Below are 20,487 nucleotides of genomic sequence, written 5' to 3'. Positions count from 1 at the left end.
CTGCATATCTGTTTCCTCAATCCCTGAAGAACTGAGCACTCCCAAGACCTGAAACCAAAATTATACAATGTGAATTACAAAATATGAGGACGTAGGGGCTTTAAGTGTGCATGTGTGTGTGTATAAATGTACACTCATATATACACACAAACATAAATATTTATCTCAGAAACTATGTTCCACTACTACAGTTAAAGTAGTTGAAGTACAAAGATTCCAAGTAATGTCATTTTAAGATACTATCCACAAATGGCATGATTCTGCAGTCTGGTAGAATAAAGAGCCCCAAATCCCTGAAGGAAGTTATTTTCAACTCTAATGGATATAAGTCTACACTGTTTAAGCATATCCTGAAGGTGCACAGATGGAGCATTTAGAAAAAGAATATGCAATGAATTCACCAATCTCTCTTTATTATGAAAAAGACAGGTTCAGAGCCAGAGCTTTATGGCTCTGATTACCAAGAGCCTGAATTTTCCTTATGCCTGTCTGTGTTCTGAGATATTTGCTACAGTGAATCTGCATAAGGGATTAGCATGAAGAACAGTATTTGGATTCCCTCCCTCTCTTTAGTAAATTCCTGCAAAACCAAGGACTGCAAGAACAGCAACAGATACAAAGCTGTAGAGTCTCTCAGAAGCACATGAAAATTAGGTTTTATGTCTAAAAGGGTACAGAACACAGGTATATAACAATATTCTCTGTATAGAGTCAGTGGTTTAAGAAATGACAAAATTAAGGTTCCAGGATAATACTGATGCAAGTGAAAAAAAAAATATGCATAAAACTAGATAAGTTCTAAGACAATGCCAAAAATGAAGCTGCAGACTCCTCACAAACTGAACAAGGTGTGAATTTTAAAGTCTTGCATGTAGGGAAATTTTAAAAATAATCCCGATTTTTTAAGATCTTGAAATTTTTTATTACTACATCATTAAAAAAAACTAAATAAAGCCTGATGTTTAAACAACTAAAGCTCTCCTTTGCAGACTGGTTCACTTAACATTAAGAGCACTGAAATAAAGCAGGATTGTCAGATACCTACTTTCTTCTTTGCTACATACCTAGGTTGTGAGGTTGCTTTTTTCTTTCTTAAAAATAGGTAACAAAGACAACTAAGTATTTTGTAAAGTGACACTAAGTATTTTGATCAATATGGAGTGGCACTCAGCAAGATTAATACTGAATTAAAAAACAAACACCTCATTAACATCTTATGTGACTTTGTGTACAAAAACATAGGATATGCATTGGATGGATAAAGAACAGATTACTAATTCCCTGTTCAGTTAGAGAAACCCTTTGTAGGTGTAGTGACTTCCAAGGAGATGAAATAGAGACTATAAACTAGGAACCATTTTTTCTGAAATAGGTGATATATTATGTTTTATGCTGAACTTAATTATTTGCTCTTCCACATTAAAATTTGAAAGAAAGAGCCATCATTGACTGCCATATGTGAACCATTTATCTGTTTTGAAATGCAATACATGAGTAGAACAAGAAAATACGAGTTGAATGTAACCACAAGAGGCCACTTGGAGCAGACAAGATTAGCTACACTGGAATCTATGTGACAGACATTTGTCTCAAGAAACCCTTTAATCTCCCCCACCCAGAGGTCATAGGGGTGATATTACAAAGCAGGTTAGTGATATGCTAGAAGAGACTCAATTCTCCCTGTTGGAAAACTCAAATATTTTCACATAATTTCAGTCTATTACACATCTTCATTCACAGTGGACATGACAAAAAATGACTACTGCCTTTCTTGTTGTAGCCAATTTTTAAGTATGAAATGATTTTATGTTGGTAATCAACCTCTTCTTCTTTAGATTAAAGAACCCCACTTACTTCTAATTTTCTTTATATGTTACACTTTCTAGGCATTAATTAGTCTTGCTGTTTTCCTCTGGACTCTCTCCAATTGATCCATATCTGTCCTCAACTGCAGTGCCCCAAGTGGACATTCTATGCCATTCAGCTCAAAAGAAAAGATGAAAAAGTGACTTGAACATTGTGTGTAGGTATTTATGCAAGATGATAGCTGATTGGTTTTTGTTGTTGTTTCTCTTCTAACCCCCCCCTCTTCTGACAAGGTTATAATAATCCCCAGTATCCCCCAAAATCACATTCAACTTGAAAATAAACCAGTTTTCTAGCAGTTCAGATTATTTAAGACAAGACTTCACCAGTGAGTGAGGCATAGGCATCTCATGTCTTTGAATCACTGCAACAAATTTAGACATTTTCCAGTAGATACACTTCAGTTGCTTCCTGAAAATGTTTTGTGTTACATAAATAAAAGAAGCCCAGCTAGCTCTTCTGAACTCAGAGCTTTAGGAAGTGGAGAGAAACTTTAAAAGGTTCCAAGTACTGGGAAGCACATATAATGACATTAAAACTTTGTTACAGAACTTACTTCCTTCAGCAGACATTTCTTTCATTACTCATTTGCTATAAACACAAATCTAAAAAATACTATGAAAAAATTATTGGCTGAACCTGAAAATAACTCAAATACATTAATAAACCTTATGTATAGTAATGAGGTATTCCAGTATTCCAAGCCAATCATCAATACCCTCAGTTGCTGACCCTTTCTTGTGCTCCTTTACAGACAAAGTCACTGAAAAATTTTGCATGTTGCAGAAAAAAGCTCAAGGACCTACTGAAAAGTGTTGTTACAGTCTGTATCAATCTTACCTTTCTTGTGGAACAGCAAACCAGTACTCGTGTTTTTTATCCCTCTGTGCATACTGTTGCATTGATGCACTTGCTTGTGAAACAAATGTTTTTCTCATAGCTTTTCCAACCCTGAGACACAGAAACTTGTGAGATCGATGTCGTCTTCTTTCTTTAGTAAGAGAAGAACCTATTAGTGAAGAAAAAGCAAGCTGTCCACAATGCAGAAAAGACCTTAAAATTATAAGTCAATTAGGCAATACAGGTATGTAGGATGTATGGGTAGCACACATTAGTATTACCCTGGCCTTTTTTTGTTAGGAAAATTGCACCAGCAGAATTAACTACAGGGTACAACACTTTTGAGTAATTCTAACATTCTTTTCTGCTTCTAACTTTAGATAATATTTTGACAGTCCTTCAGCCATGCTGGGAAGTATTTCAGTAGGTTTTCTTCATGCTTATTCCTCAACACTAAATCAGGCACCCCTGCCATTGTGAGGTAAAGAGATGCCCTATTTACATGTAAAGATAAGGTGTTAAGTACTTAGGCCTGATTCACATATGTCAAAATTGTTCCTTAGTTACTTTTTATTTTAAAAAAGAAAACTTCTGGCACTACTAACAGAGGACTGAGATAAATTTTGGTAGCTATGTAAAACACTTCACAGGTACAAATACCACTTTGTGATAAAGCATGCTGGATGTTGCTGAAAGGGATTTTCCCTCCAGTAGCATATTTACTTGAACTGCTAAAATGATTATCCTCAAGGTCTGCATTGTCAAGTAAGAGGACAGTAAAGGAAGAAGCCTTTTCAAAACTGTTTTTCTTTGCTAGCTTACTTGCCCAAATTCTAGAGCATATGCTCCATCCACAGGAGACTTTTTAAAGAAAAAAAGGAAAAGGTAAATCTAGGAGTTCCTGTGGTCAGCTATGGAGAGACCTAGCCTACCTCTGGCATCACATACAGGTACATTCAAATTCTCTCTGACACTCATTTTCTTCTTTACAGCTAAAGTTCTTCATCAGTGTCCTTGTTTAATAAGGACATCACCACCTTGATTTATAAACATATCTATTATATGTTTGCTATTTATTGCTATATATGCTATATATGTTTGCTATTGTTCACATTTTCACAATAAAATTTAGAACAGCATTGTTCCACAGAATGTTTTCAGTAAGTACTTAAATGTACATCACCTAACTTTTAGTTACAATGTTAGACTTATACCCGCAGTATACATTACTGCAAAATATCCATAATATGAACATTTTGGAAGTATTTTAAAAATTAATAAGCTGAGAGGTAAATTGTCAGTTAAAAAAAAACAATGCACAAAACAAGTAAGAACTCAAAATTAACAACAACAACAAAATCTATTATATAGGACTAGAACATGAATTTGTGGTGGTGTTAAGAGAAGTATTCTTAAAATTATTTGATACTTGGGATTTTGGCCCTTCAGATACAGCAGTCTAGAACTAACATCTAAACACTGAAACAGGATTTGCCCCATAACTTTAAAAGGAAAAATGAATGAGATATAATTCCAGCTAGCAGAGAGTACGAGAACAACTTAGCCTTGTCTCCAAACCTCAGAACACCAATTTAAGATGCTCTTTGCTTTGGTGTGTTCTCCAATACACTTGAAAAAAAATAATTAATACAGAATTCATGAGCAAAAAATATTTTTGTAGTAGCTATTGTGCATCATGCTTTCTTTCCCCCTGCAACCTTGGCCAATATCCAGCTAACTAAGCAGCAAATAGACATATTACCTTTAATGAGATTTCAGTTTGTTTATACACACACAAAACTATAAACCAGTATTATCAACTACATCTAGCTTTTATTTCAGTCCAGTGGTTAACATAAGCATCTGTAAACACAGAAGAGAATATAAGAATCTGGGTAATAATAATCAAAAAAAAGACATTCCATTGGAGGCCTTTTCAGCTATTCTAGACTACTCAACACTATTGACTTGCATTGCATCACCTGTTGCAACAATCAGAATGAACAAGTTATTAACTCCAAACTCAAAAAAATCTGACTTTTGTGAAGATCAACAAATGGTAGTTCCCAAAAACCTAGCTGCTAAAAACTTCCCCAAGAGCGAAGAAAGTCAAAGTCCTTGCTATATGCAGGACATAGAGACCTATTTTAGGTAATTCATAGTATGACTACTTCAGAGTTTCAGCTTGATAGGCAGGATATTAGCTAGAGCTTACAGAGTTTCAATTTCCTCACAACCTCGTGGTTTTTTTAGTGACCTGTCTGATAACAGACCTGTCATACCTCAGCGAACTTGAAGACTGAAGCAATAGAGCTGTGCTTTTACCTCAGCTCTATTTAAACTTGCCTGTAGATAAAGTCAAGAGAAGCTTCACCAATTCTATTTAGACTGAGAAATATTAATTAATAATTTATTGTTTTATTTGCATTCTGCTACTAGAACACACAAGAATAAGAAACAATAATTCCAATGAAAGTGGGACTGAAGTCATTGGCACAAATCTCCAAATAGTAAACTTCATATTTCATTTTTAAAGTTATTATCCTCTTTGCTGTACCCCCACAACCTACAGTGATGCTGTAGCACCATGGGCAGAAGTTTCTAGTCAGCACCATTTTTGCTTTTATATCTATGTAATCTATAGCTGTACAGATCCTCCTGCATGAAAAACTTGCAGTGTCTCTCAATGATGCAATCTTTTAGAAAACCACCAAAACTAAAGCATCCAATACAAGTGAATTACAAGTACTATTCAATGGTAAGAAAAGCAACAATTGTTGTAAAAAACACTACCATTTCTCACAAGTCACAACCAGCAACTACTTCTATCTGGCATTTTTACTGGAGGGTTCCCACTAATATTTAAGGTATAAAAGCCAAACTTATCACAGAATGATGTAACTATTAAGCTGCTTCAGATTTCAAAATTAATTTACTTCCATAAGAGGATGATATATTAAAAAAAAACAAAACAAAACTATCCCATCAGATTCTGAAGTGTAAGATGAATTCCTGTCAGCTGAAGAATATGCATCTCTATTCAATACAATTTCCACTCCTAATCATTAACAATTTGAGCTTCAACTGTACTTCAACTATAATCTATTAGCTTGTGGCAGGTATTAAATATACATTTTTCTTTCCAATCCACAAAGTATTGCAGGATTAAAACAACTAGTTTATCTCCATTACTAAGGTGGAAAGGCATCAGAAAATGACGAATTTTTCAAAATGCAAAATCAAATGCATACAAAACCATCTTTAAATTAACTAAAAAAGTAATTTTTAAAAATAAAATTGAGTAGTTTCAGTGGACTATCAGTATAACTTGCAACTAATAATCCTATGGTTTGATCTTAGCAGAGGAATAAACGGTCAAGAAATAAACTTAGCTATTCCCCATAGTCATAGCATTGGTTTCTTACCATCTAGCTCTTATTTATCTTGACATAACCTTTTTATATGCTCAACCTTGCTTGCCTCATTACAAAAGTAGGACAACACGCAAGTAAATCAAAGTGCTAAAATTACCAAACAGTATTATTACCCCAGTGTTTTTGGTTCACACCATGAACCTTAACCACAGGGTAGACACTACATAAATAAGATGAAACTCACCCCCTCAAATTCATTCATACACGCATACACTGGGATCAAAACTGAAGTGACAGCCAGTTGAATGCTAAGGAAGCATTCTAATTTTGAGCTGTATAGTGACCAATGCATCCTTGGTCTGATTTTACAGGTTAATTTAGATCTTCGTTACAAAGATACTGTGTCTTAATATGAGTAACTATAATTTCAATAAAGAAGAATGACAGTAACAAAAGTATTAATGTTTTTAGCTTCCTGAGCAACACATTCCCTACTGGTTTATGTAAGGTATAACTTCAGTGTATCTTCAAACCAATGACAAATACAAGTAATTTATGAGGAGATGAGTTCTAAAGAATGAAAACTAACAAAAATTCTCATGAGCTGAAGCAAGATACATTGTAAACCTGCAGGCTAGAGCAAAAATACTGACTCACCTTCTGATTGCCCATCTCCTGCAGCCACATTTTTCTGACAAATTCCTTTTTGTGAATCCTGTTGCATGTTTTCTCTTTGTTGTTTGGTTTGTTGCATAGTGTGGGTCTTCCAGAGTTCACGGAGTTCCTCAACTTCTGTCTCCGAGTCCTGAGTTCGCTCTCTCACCACTTTTCCTTTGCCAGTTGTCTCTTTCTTTTGACATTCTGTGGTATCTTCAAAACATGGACATTCCTCTCCTGTCTTAATCTCTCCTTCTGGTTCTTTTCCTAGTTTGTGTCCTACTTCTTCCTCTTTGTCATGCTCCTCACTACCACGTGAAGATCCTTGCAAAGACTGCTGGAGGACATCTGCAGTATTTTCACTAGGTTCTTGTGCCCCCTTTACAGTTATTTCAGCACTTTCTGAATCCAAGCTGTGGGTACCAATCTGTTTAACATTTACAACCATTTCGGAACTGGGTTTTAAGTCATTAGCAGCTTCATTTGAGTCGGAAATGATTGTTAAACATTCAGCACTAGTCTGGTTTATTGTTTGGACAGACTCTGATGATGCTCCAGAAGATTTGTCTTGTCGAAGCTCATCTGAGGAAACAAGTTCCTCACGTATTGGAGAAAGTTCTGATTCGGTGAAGACATCTTCTGAAAGAGACTCTTCTGTGCTCCTTGGGGCAGTGCTAGCACTGTCATTGCCTATATCCTGAATCTTGGAATCCATTTCATCTGTATTGCTCTTTGCAGCTTTCTTGGAATGGCAAAGTTCCCTTACAGACAGCTGATCCAGATCTCTGTTAAACAAATGAAAATAATACTATAGCAGGTGCTTTTTCTGTCAAGCTCTTTTCTTTGTGAAGTTCTGTTTAATGCTAAATAAAAAGTTAAAAGTGCTCTTAAAAAAACCCCAAAAAACAAAACCCCAAAACAAACAGGAAAACCATGAAAACCAAAACTTAATCCAGAGCATCAATAATAAGAAACAACCATAAAACATGTTCTTGTAATGGTAAGCTTAAGGCAGATCATTTGCTAATATGAAATAGATAGAACTTCCCAGCTTCAAGACAATACTTTTGCAGATAGAAGCTCTCCTATGGAACCAACAAGATTGAGATGTTTAAAGCAAAATTAAAAAAACACAGGAAAACCACCAAAAAGCTATACAGAACCATAAACTCTAGAGGCAGTCATACTCCAAAATTATTTAAGGTTTGTTTACCAAAAGGGCCAGTACTATTGGGATCTATCCCACCGTATTACAAAGCTGACATCTATCTCGCTGCTAAAATATGAATGGCAGAAATTATCTGGCCTAACTTTAACTACCTAAATTTGTCAATGTGGAACAACAGGAACCATCAAGGTAGATATTACCATTCACCCATGTTAGGCATTTGCCTAACAGAGATTTAGTGTCTCCACCAGTCACGTATTTAACTTTGAGGACACCACTGTGAGGCAAAATAAAACTCAAACTCCTTGGCTAAATATCAGACATCAAATGTTCTTAAACAGTTTAAGAAAAAAAAAACAAGTATAAAAAACAACTTATTTCCCAATTATTTTATTAATTAATTATTAAATATATTTATTAATTTATTATTTAATTTTATTCAAATCTGCTTTAAAAATAAGCTAACCATAAATTCTACCAGTTTTAGAAGAGGCAAGGGGACAAAAGCTTTCCCAGCGTTGTCAAAAAAACCCTTAAGCAGTACATAAGCTTCATAAAAGATTTCTCATTTTTAAACATATCTGTAACTAGAATACTCCATACCAGTTACCTTGCTACCACAACCGCTTTACATCTTTCATTATCTAGTTTCAAATGGTCACACACTTAACCTCACATCTTAGAGGTTGAATCCCCTCAATATTTCTATAAAAGTTGTAATTAATGAGGTCATCTTACTCGTACATTACTGAGACAAGACTAAAATTCAGAGTAACTGCAAAGCATATGCACCCTCTTATCCAAGTATTAACACAAAGCTGATACTACACTTCTGTTGATTTTGTAATTTTGCTTACAAAGCATGTGATCAGAGTTTAGGAATTATCACCCTGGTGGTCCAGACTGTGCCATTCCCTTAATTTTACAGCATTATGTTGGTAATGGCTGCTTTGGGACATGCACAACGTGAGGTTCATGAAAGCCATGAAAAATCCGTGTTTTCTGATGCTTTGGGGTTTTTTTCAGCATAGATTGTGACTTGTGTATATATAAGCCATGCAACATCAATTTTCAGTTTTAAGAACAAAAAAATATATCAGTTTTGTGATCAAGTTTGCATTATATCAATAATCATACTTTCAGTATTCAGATTTTTTTTTCCAGGTTTAAACAGGTTTGACAGTTGGCAAAACTGGGAGAGGAGTAGAGGTTAATTGTGACAGTGGAATAGTCAGAAAAAATACAGACAATTTGAAATACCTTGAAGCCCAAAGGTCTTGCAAAATCTAGCTGTAGCTGTACTACTTACAGACTTAAGAAATTTGAATTTCATTTTCATGAAAAACTTAAAAACGTGCCTCAAATTTGGAAGAGGTTAAAGCAGAGAAGTGATGGGACTAAAGAAAACACTAACTAAAGTTAGTGTTCTATGTAATAGTTCATAAAGTTGCCAAGAAGGATAAATCAAATGGACATACAAGGCACAGTGTGATGTTTTCTCATTACACATGTTTTCATTCTCTAAGGGTTCATATTATAAACAAACCAGAAAATGCATATGCTACAAGAACACAAAAATCAACAGGGCATGAAAGGTAAACTTGTACATCAACACTAAGTCATTCAGAAATTCAATATTAGAAGAGAAACCTGCTTTGCAACTGCATATTATGATTCACACAGGTAGATAAAAAAAGAGTAATCTACTTTTCATAATTTCATTAACTTGTACTACACATTGAAGTAGGAACTCCAAGTAACCTGATCTGGAAAATAAGCTTCCAGAAAGTAATCATGCTGAAGGCATCAATCTACATCAAAAGGGCCCAAAATACTACTACAGTAACATGTACATTGGGTGCTCTTTCAAGAAACACACAACTTCAGGCAGCAAACAAGACCATGCAAGTTTACTACCAGGTGTCTCCAGAAGCGGAGTATAAAAATGGTATAAGTTATTTCTTCTGTGTGTCCAGATATTGAAGATAGATATATTTAGCATACTGCCCACAAAAAAATATTAAAACATTTTTCAGAGTTACTAAGTATCTTTATACCTTATATAAAATGGCTTCAAAACCAGCTTTGATCTCTCATACATACACACAACTCTACCTTCTTTAAATGAATCCACTTCCCTGCAGTTAGATGGTGAAGGCAGTCTGCAAATTTCTGCTTTTTACCTTAAAGTACAGGTGGCGCGATTTCTTTCATTTTTTTAAGCCTTTTTTTCTTTAATGTTAGAATTTATCCTGTTTCTGAGGACAGTGTAAAAATTACGCAACAGACAAAATAGATTTTTTCTCAATGCTGTTTAAAGTCAGCTTTAAATGCCCCCCACACTAAACACCAGTGATTGAATCTCACAGATGCAAAGTCACTCTGCTCACATCAAAAAGGCTACACCCAAAGTAAAAAATGCAGTTCTTTCCCTAGCCAAAAGACTATAAAATATACCACTAATCCCATAAAAAGATGCAAAAATCTCAGAAAATTAGTTTTACAACCACTTACCAGAGCAAAAAAAAAAGATTGAGAAGAAAGTGGAAAACAGTAAACAATAAAGATTTTAATCTAACGTGTTTGCAGCTGGACTCTTCTATTCTTTACATCATTTTTTCAGTTGCTGAAGAATGAAACATATCTTTTACTGTCTTCATAAAGGGGAAGGGGCAGAGAAAGTGGCGTGGTACCTATGGCTACACACCAATTTTTAGAAGAAACTATTGGAGGAAATAAGAAGCCATATATATAGAAGGAGATTTATTTGATATAGTATATAGAACATGAGAACTTAAGGTAAACCAAGTTTTCAAGGGTCTTCCAAAGCTAATCTTTGATGTCTTTAAGAAAGGAAAAGAATGGAAGAGAATGTGACTTTGCTAGTTTTGTATGGTTAGCAATATGACTACAGTTCATATTTACTCAAACTTTTATAAATATTATTCTATCTTACATGGTTAATGATTCCTTAATTTTGCTGTCCACAATTTCCTTATACAGAGCAGCTGACATCACTTCTTCCATTGGACACATGATGCCATACTCTTCACAGCCATTCTCTTGGACCAGAGGATCCATTTTATGAGGATCAAACATTATATTATTTGGCGTCACTAGCAGCACACCATTGACTGTACCCTAAAATGAGAGGGAAAAGAAGGGGTAAATTTTCTCCTGCGTGTTTCAGTTTACTCACCACTATTTTTAGGAAAAAAAATTGTTTGGTTTTTTTTTTCAAAGCATATTTATATTTAAGCAACTTCAAACAGATTCTTGTGTTCTGTAGCTATGTGGAAATACAACTATTTTTCTGAAGAAGCAAATTAATGCCACCTACTTTAAGAAAACAGTTTTATTTCTCACAACTACTTAACAGCTGGGCTAAGTACAAAACCAGAAATCCTTCTACAATAAAGGATATGATAGGCAAGTCCTCAAGGGTAAAGATACACCCTGCCCAGATAACCACAGGGCTTACTGCTAGTTCTACACAAAATTTTCATGCATCGCCTAAAATCTTACTCGAATTAATTCTTCTCACTGTATATTTAAAGAACATAAAGATCTTACAAAAAAACCTGTCATGTTTCTTCATTCCCTTCACACAAAAGCAACATTCATACTCAACACAAGTCATTGTAGAGTAATGGATATGTTGACTGGCCAAATACAGGTATAGAATGAAACTAAACTAAAAATTTTAAAGATTTTTAAAGATGCAGTTGCATCAAGATGCAGTTTTGGATAGATTTAATCCCAATTAGAGTGCTGCAGCACATGCATTCAAGTAGGTACTATACTATGAGCTACAGGGTTCTTAAGCAATACAGGTACAAAGCTAATTTACAATACGTTGAACTGGGGTTTTTTTGACTTTTATGTGTGTGTGTATGTGTGTTAGAAACACATGCAAACACCAACACCAGCTGATTGCCAGGGAAATTTGCTAAACTGTTATGACCATATAGTTTGGAAGCTGCAATTCTGAACTGGAGTCTATTCTAGCTTTAAGCAGTCTGATAAAACTAACTGTTTTATCAGTTTTAAAACTAACTAACTGTAAAACTAACTGCAACTAACTGAGTTGCAGTTCTTGAATCCTAAGGAATTTTAAAATTTCAAAAGGAATTAAAAACTTCTGTGCAAGAATTGTAAGAGTTGTTGCATGTGCTGCTGAGGCTTATCAGGAACTGAATACATATCCAGCTTACAAACCTTGTGTATTGTTTCAGTTTTGTTTTATGATGACACATCAGCACAGCATGATATACAACTACAATCCTTCCCAATTTGCTTCCAGCACTGTGATGGTTGATAACCTTCACAGTAAAAAAACAAAGATGCCATACAGAAAGCTGAAAAACTACAAGTTCTAAAAAACAATTAAAAAAAACCCCAATCAAATACAACCAAAAAGAAACAAAGTAGTGTTAATACCAATGGTATCACTACTACAGAAAAATTACATTAGTCTCAAAAGCAGCTAAAGTATCTGTTCTTAAGTCCTCTTAGCTGTTGAGCACCTAGTTTTACATGTCTTTTAGAGTACAAAGCACATGCTAAATACTTGAAAGTCAGCAGAACATAGTTACTTAATTCCAAGGTGTTTGAGACACTGAAATAAAACTGTCACAGACATATCTTTCCCAGCATTGAATTGTGAAAATAAACTTCAAACACACAAAAAGGAACTCCAAGAAGAAGAATGTCAACAGAAGTGTACATTTGGTTTTATCCACTGTAGTCTAAAAAACAAATTTAACATGACTTCAAAAGTCAGTGAGCCTACTCAGAAGCACAACTGCTTCTCTCTTTAAAAAAATACTATTGTTTAGTACTTAATGTAAAAGAAAAAAGCATAATTTCTAAATCTGAGTTCTTTCACTAATAGGCACACATCGAAGGGGAATTCTATTAGTTTTTCAAGACCTGAATTAAGGTATCTGTCTGCAGCATAACGGTTATAATGATTTATTATCTGACCACAATTTGGTGTATTCACACCATCCTGTTACTAACTGTGCTCAACAATCTGCCTCTAACTGCAGACATAACCACTCAGAGAGCAAAATGTTTCCAGGTTTCAGACAGCATCACAGAATTCCTGTGTGCTTGTCCAGTAAGTCACAGTTGTGACTAAAACCAACATCCAGAATAAACAGACTTGAAAAATAGGAAACAAGACAGTCTCACCTTCATGCAAGTGCTTATGTGAAACTAAGCACATTTATAAATAGGCTTTCACTAGATTTTAGTTTATGAGCATCAGTCGCAATGATAACTGAGACTTCGGCTCTACATACAGTTAACCAGGAATCACTTCCAGATGGGAAGCAGAGGATGAATCTTAAGCTTTCTCCAGAAAACCTTTGAAGGTTTATCATCATGCATCATCAGGAAATGTGATAAGGAGAGGATAAAATGACATTCCAGAGGACATTCCTACCACATGTGACACCAAGGCTAAATTACATGCTAAATTTATGAAATGTGGTTCTCAAATCTGAGAAAATTAGCATTCATTTCTCTCCCCACCCACCTCCTCAAGTACAGGCTGTTAGTGGGATGACAGCTACTCAGAAACAAGAATTCTTGAAGCTTTTGGAGCTTTACAGCTTTGAAGGCTGTAAAGGTTCATGTCAAAGACAGATCCTGTGAACACTTCCCATGATTTTCTGATGAGGAATTAAAGCACAAATTTTATCTCTAGATTGTATTTTTCCAGTACAGACAATTTCTAACAGAGGCTCAAACTTCTCAATCTCTCTGCATCAAAGAATTTAACCCACAAAATAATGAGTTGTTTAGGATCAACCTAAAACACAAGCTGTGAAACAGAACAAAGCAACAAAGGTTTTCCTGTACTTGTCTCACCAACTTCTTTCTACCACAGCTTTTGTTGATACACATGTGCTGTCAAAAAATTTCAAGTACAGACATACATAGATTTGAAATCCTTCCATCAGCAAAAAATTTTAAAAATGCAGTTTCTAACAGATTACTAAGAATTTCTAAGAATTTGATGAGCAACAGAATTAGCAGCACTTGTACATACATACCCAAACTGCAGGTGAAGGAGGAAGTACTACAAGTACTTTGAGTTTCTTTATAGTCATTCAGCTTGAATAAAGACATGATTTTTCATCATTAAAGCATTTAATAATAATTTTTCCATGGGGTGCGAGAGCAATACAGTTTGATTAGGTAAAGTCTTTTGAAGTTATTTAGGCCCCTAAAAACCCGTGCAAGACTCTCATACTTAATGAGCTAAATGGAACTGAAGTGCCTCTAACTTGGAGGCATTTGTGCAATGGCACTACTGAGAGAACAGTCACTACAGCTTCCAAAAAAAAAAAAACCCACAAGATTTCTACCAACTGTACCCAAAAGCATTTGTTTACAGAATCAGAGCTCAATTCTGCTCCCTGTTCTGCTTTAGAAAAATGTAAGTGATGCAACCCTACAACATGTTTCTTTAAAGTTTAAGGCACCTTCTTCACCACCTTCCACAAACAGAATTACTTACAAGAGATACTAACACAAGGAACAAACCTCATGTCCTCAAAAGAAAGAGAATCACTTATGAGTATTGCTACAGAAAAGCTGGCCAAAAGTTAACTGTGTATTGACTGGTCACATCATGTCTAAGAAACAAGTGGTCTGGAGATCTGAAGGAAATAGTTAATAAAAAAAATACTTATATAGACATACACATAATGACCATCTACTTATCCGTATTTAAGTTTTACTGTATGTTTATGGTTTAATGTTTTCATACCATACAGTAACAGTAAAACCTGAATGTTTAATTACCTTGCCATTAGTGATGTATTTGCAATTAATTTTTAGAAACTTCTCTGTAAACGCTTCCTCCTCTTCGGAAGTGGATGATACCACTCTGGTAGGACGAACACATGGATGTGCTGGGGAAGCAGCTGACTCCTTCCGTTGGACTCCATCTGGATCCTAAAAGGGAATATAAAAAAACCCAAGGAATTTAGCAATTTGCCCTTCTCAGTATTAACTTTCAGAGATTTTCTGTTGTGTAATTTTTGTTTTCTTTGACATGAAAGCAAATGTAAAAATAGAGTTCCAAATCCACTGCAGTTTAAAGGGCTGCTTTGATCTGACAGTGCATAGAAATAATGAAGCACAGCTCCATGACGGGAAATGCAAGTGGGCAAAGATTGAGAATTAACCTGGGAATAAACAACAAAATAATGATCAGAACACACATACAGAAACCATCTGATACACTGACACATGCAAAATTTGAGCAGAAGTTAGTAGAAAGGACTATTTTCCAACCTCAACAGAAGTACTATTACTTGTCTTCTGTTTTCCTCCAATAATATTATACACCACTTTATGTTAGAAGGCCAGATAGTTCAACTCTGTGTTCAAAGCAGACCTGAGCCTACCTACATTAGATCAAGCTGCTGATGGTCTTTCCAGTTGAGGTTCAAGTCTCCAAGGCTGATGATTCCACAGCATCTCCAAGAACCCTGCTCCAGTGTCTAAGCACCCTCACCATGAAAACTATTTTCCTGTTACTTAACCAGGACCCCTTGTGCACTTTCTTGTTGCTGTTGCTGCCACTGTTTTACTATAAACTTCTGAAGAACCTGATCCTTTTCCTTCTAACTTGTCTATTAGGTAGTACAACACAGAAATCAGGTTGTCCAGTAGAACTTGCTCTTCAGACTACAAAATAACCCAGCTCTTGGCCAAACCTCTTTCCTCATGTTTCCATTTCCTGATAACCTTATTGATCCTCCACTAGAATCCCTCCAGCATGTCAATCTTTCCTGTACTGGAGGTGTCAGAAATAGACACAACACAAAAGCAGCTTCACAAGCCCCCCAGACAGGGTAGTAACTTTTCCTTACTCTTTTGATATTCCTCTTTTATCTTTCACCTGGCATGGGATTAGACTTCACCATCACAAGGGCAAATTGTTCAACACTTCCACTAGGGCACTAGCCACAACCTTTCCTTGGCCCTTAAGTCTTTTCCTGCAAAGCTGCCATGCAGCTAGACAAATCCTCACTCCGCACTGTCATATGAGGGTCTTTCTCTCCCAGGTAGACCTTGCTGTTGTTGAATTTGACAAGGTTTCTCTTACTTCAACTCTCCAGGCCCCTGATGTCCCTCTAATGAGAAGCCCTTGCCCTTCCCTCCACTTTGATGACTGTTCTACCTATTTTTTTGCTGCTTTCCAGCCTCAAGCTTGCTGACAACATGGTCTCTCCTCTGTCTCACCATTCGGGTCTCTAATGGGGAGATTATAAACAATATTAACCTCAATAGGGGCCCTCAAGGATTTGTAGCTGCCCATCATCACAGAAAACAAATAAAAAATAACCAACTACACACATAAATGCTAAGCCCCTTTGAGCCCAAAGATCCTGTCTGTTTTTCCAACCTATTTTTAAGGTCCACCCATTCAGTTCACATTTCCTCAGTACTGTAACAAGGCTACTTTGAGACAGTGTCAAGGGCCTGCCTCTAATCAAATTAAGTAACATGCATTGCTCTTCCCTCATCTGCCGAGCCAGTCATCTCATCAGAGAAAGCAATCCTTTGGTCAGGCATGATATATCCTTGGTAAACTCACCCTGGCTATTTGTTCTCAACCATCTTTGTCTTTCATATTCCTGGATGTAACTTCCAGAGGATTTCCTTCATTAATTTACTGGGGTAGGTAACAGGAAGAGTTACCTACCTTGTTGTCTAACAGTAGATCCAATAAAATAGTGAACAGACTGTGAAAAAATTGTTTTCAAATAAAAGCTCTACATATATACTAGACCAACTGCAGTGAAGCCTATCTTATACTCACAGCAACCCTGTTGTGGAGCTTAAACAACATTTAAAGACTTCCATTTCATACACAATTGCTATCTATAGTAACTAACAGAACATTAATTTTTTTTTTAAAGTTAACTTCTATGTTCCCCTTGGTTTTCTCTTTTTCTGTTCAGTTCTATTCATTATTACAGATTGCAGCTAAATGCTTTTAATCATATCAGGGAACATGCATAATTTTTTTTCATCTCATCATCTCTCTGAAACTACTGCAGCCTTCATCTGCATCTTTCATTTTTAGTTAGAAAGCAAACAAAACAACAAAGGTCATTAAGAAGCAAACTTCCTGGATATCATTTCTCCTATATACACCTTTGTCCTAAAAAATTATATGGCCACCTTTGTGATGCATATAACTTAGCAAGCAGCAAGATTCTTCAGCTGATATCCAAAATCAACTGTCAATAAATCAGCTATTTCTCATTCATCTTGCCAACATAGGAACAATAGTCATGTCAGACTTTCAAATTTAATGACAGCCTTGTGACTACACATTTTTTTTTTAATATCAGTAGCAAAGCCTACTTGATCTTCTCAAACATGTGAAGGGTTTTCTCATTCAGCAGTCTAATGCACAAAGCCCAGCAGCATAAGAAAGGCTTAAAAATCTAAGCTGAGTTCACACATCCGAACTGACACTAACAAACTGAAACACACATTGATATCTCAGATTAAGTGTAGCAATGCAAAAAACCTTAAGATCATGCAGGTCTCATATCAGCCACATGCTGGTTTTTATTTCACCACATGGTTGGTTGTATTAAGCTACTCCAATGTTTGATAAAACAGAAACAAAAGAATATGGCATATCACAGCTCATACTTTGCCTCATGAAAGGTTCAGATGGAAGTCATTAAATTTCTAGCACAAAGTCATTAATTCCAAAGATTGTAGAACAGAGAGATGATCCTAACACATGCAGAGTAACATATCCTCTTTACCTTGAAATGTGCCTAAAGTGCAAATCTAGAGTCAAAATTGAAGGAGAGTCAGAGATGAGATACATCAATACAACCCACCAGAGAACGTATGTTAGTATTTCTCTCATTCATAAGGATGGAAATCAGCAAAGTGAGGAAAGGAAAATATGGAAAACTGGTACTATGGTGAAAAACAAAGCCCTGCAGCCTTAACTGCCCAAACAGAAGCTGAGTGTGGTTTTTGTTGCTGGAGAGAGGTTGAAACACAAAGCCAAACACAGAGGCCACACTAACAATGCTAGTGATTCCTGTTCTTTCCTTTCTTTTGACCAGTTGTACCTAGGAAAATGACTTCCCTCATTACATCAGCAACTTCAATAAGCACTACATTATATATTGTCACACTACTCCTTTGACTTTCCCTGAAGCATTTAAGAGATGCTTGTAGTGATCTGCATGTAATGAGATGCACAGAAAAAGTTCTACAAATATATAAGAAGTGCCAGTAAATGAAATTTAACACTTGAGTTATTGCTACCATTGAACTGTTTAATTTAATTTAAATTAAATTAAAATTTAAAATTTGCATATGAAGATTTTAATTTTTAAAGTATTTTGATCTAGTTTATTTCTTCTACACTTTAAAGCTTTTATCTCTGCTATGTGCACACAGTCAAAAAAATTTTCAAATAAAATTACAGGCATGGTAACACTATGACCCTCCCTTATCTATCAAATGTAAGCAAACATATAGAAAATGCAAGAATACAGAAAAAACCCACCAAAACCAAAAAACAAACAACCCCCCCCAAAAAACCACAAAAAAACCTGCACAAAAGCAAGGATAAGGTATTTTTCTGACATCAGATTTAGTGCACTGTAAACAAAGCTCTGATTTGTACTAGTTAAACTAATAATTTCCCCTTGAGTAACTTCTCATGACCTATGCTCCATAAGTAGGCCTGTCCTAGCATTTACAGTCATTCTGAGACTGATACAGAAGAACCTATTCCTGCAGACTGATTTACTGTGCTACAACACCCTCAGTTTGCCAGAAAACATATACTGCACCTTTCCAGTTACTGTTCTCCCCATTCCATTGACAGCAAATCAGTCTTCCTGGGAAGACATGCTTTTACAAAGCAAAAAACTACACTTGAGCTGAATTACAGAGCAATTCTGAGGACTAAACAATTTTAGTATTTGAAAGTTTGCAAACATAAAACTACTGAGTATAAGTCAGCTACAATGAACTCTGTATTTGCCCTTCACTGGAAAAGACTTTTTCTACATTGAATTTTTTCAAATTAAATGAGAGAACCCCCTCCCACACCTCCAAGGGAGTGAGGGGAGTCCTTACCTTTCCTCTGCTTCAGTACTCTTGCCAATGAATCAGTGCTACAGAAATTATCAGTAAGATTAGAGAAAAACAGAACTTGTATTTAAAGTTTCAGTGTGCAAAGACAGTATTTTGCTACAAATAATGTGCCTTCAAATCAGTTTTCACACAGAAAACTGTCATTTACAAAGATTAAAAACTTGTATTTACTTTTTAAGAGGTACTATTTTATTCCTCTGCTCCAATCGTTGTACAGTACTTTCTCCCCAGAACAAAAGGATAATTTAAGAAGAAAGCATAGCATCTGTAACATTTATCTTGTAAGGGAAAATGAATTTCAAGGACAACAGGTATACCTACATTTACTGCAGCCTTGTCAAGCTCTGCTTCGGAGGATGTAGGTGATAGGGGACTTATAGGACTTAGAGAGGGGGAGCTGTCCACACTAGAAATGTAGTCAGGGTCAGGCACATACAAAATCTATAAAGAAGATACAACGTAGTTAGAAGTTACGCTTTCAGGTTTACCTTATTTTCCACCAGCTCAGGTAAATTTGCTGTTCTTTCTCTAAAAAAGTTATACAAAATTATTCCTTCTCCCACTAATTTTGAGAAATTACAAGTTGTGGGAATAAACTGTATCACAAAAAGTATTTATTTCCACAAAAAGTATTTATTTTTAGCTTTTAAAGTTTTTAAAAGCTATCTTAAGATCGATTTTTAGTCATAATACTTGAAGAAGAGTTCATATAGAATGCATTAGAAGTATACAGCATGCCAGAAACACCCAATACAGTGTCCAAGGTCTGCCTGGTTATTTATCTTGCTATTAGCCCACCATTAGAGCAATCCAGAAACAGGCTGGGAAACATGATCATAGACATAGCTGTTAGGAAAAAATTCTGTGGTGATTTGATCACTGCAAAATTTTCAAGGTAGCTTCAATGCCTACCAGGCCCAAAATAATGTTGTGGAGGGTTTTTTGTTGGGGTTTATGTTTGTTTGGATTTTATGTTTGTTTGGGGTTTTTTGTTACATGAAGTGCTAATAACAAATGGCCAATGGTTACTATTGTAGACCTATCACTTGTTTCCAGGCCTGGCTTGCAAATAAAAGTGGAAAGGGAAAACAAAATTAGGGAAAGAAGGATATCTAAGCAATAATGTCCTATATGAAGTGATTGATAGTGCATATACTGCTGGTAAAGACAGGAAGTTTCCAGAGAGCAATAGGAACATTATTTGATTTACTAAAATAGAACTGCAGTGAGGAATGTTGTTTATAAGCTGTACCCTGAATTTGTCTTCTGGTAAATAGCTGGCTATATTTGCAAAGTAACAATTTAGCTTGTACTTAAATGTTATTATACCATTAAGTATATTTAGTTTGAAAAGTCCTCTGGTATTATTTAAGAGAGACAGGTAGCTTCATTACAAGTTCCTTTTTTTAGACT

At 35.5% G+C, this 20,487-nt stretch overlaps 1 protein-coding gene across 6 annotated transcripts in view; it reads right to left on the bottom strand.

Annotated features, from left to right (window-relative positions):
• Window positions 1–20,487, bottom strand: part of OXR1 (oxidation resistance 1) — a 251,858-nt gene that overhangs the window by 32,616 nt on the left and 198,755 nt on the right. For 5 of the 6 annotated variants that reach the window (XM_030445954.1, XM_030445950.1, XM_030445951.1 and 2 more), the window contains 5 exons: window positions 19,396–19,515; window positions 14,722–14,874; window positions 10,862–11,046; window positions 6,738–7,522; window positions 2,707–2,875 (listed from right to left, as the gene is read on the bottom strand). In XM_030445954.1, the coding sequence (XP_030301814.1) occupies window positions 2,707–2,875; window positions 6,738–7,522; window positions 10,862–11,046; window positions 14,722–14,874; window positions 19,396–19,515 (1,412 nt within the window). The remainder of the gene's footprint in view (window positions 1–2,706; window positions 2,876–6,737; window positions 7,523–10,861; window positions 11,047–14,721; window positions 14,875–19,395; window positions 19,516–20,487) is intronic. The other variant, XM_030445953.1, reaches the window with a different exon arrangement.

This window comes from Calypte anna, chromosome 2 (assembly GCF_003957555.1).
Source record: "Calypte anna isolate BGI_N300 chromosome 2, bCalAnn1_v1.p, whole genome shotgun sequence".
NCBI lineage: Eukaryota > Metazoa > Chordata > Aves > Apodiformes > Trochilidae > Calypte > Calypte anna.
The sequence above is the reverse complement of the archived record's forward strand: the minus strand, read 5'-3'. Positions and strand labels throughout refer to the sequence as shown.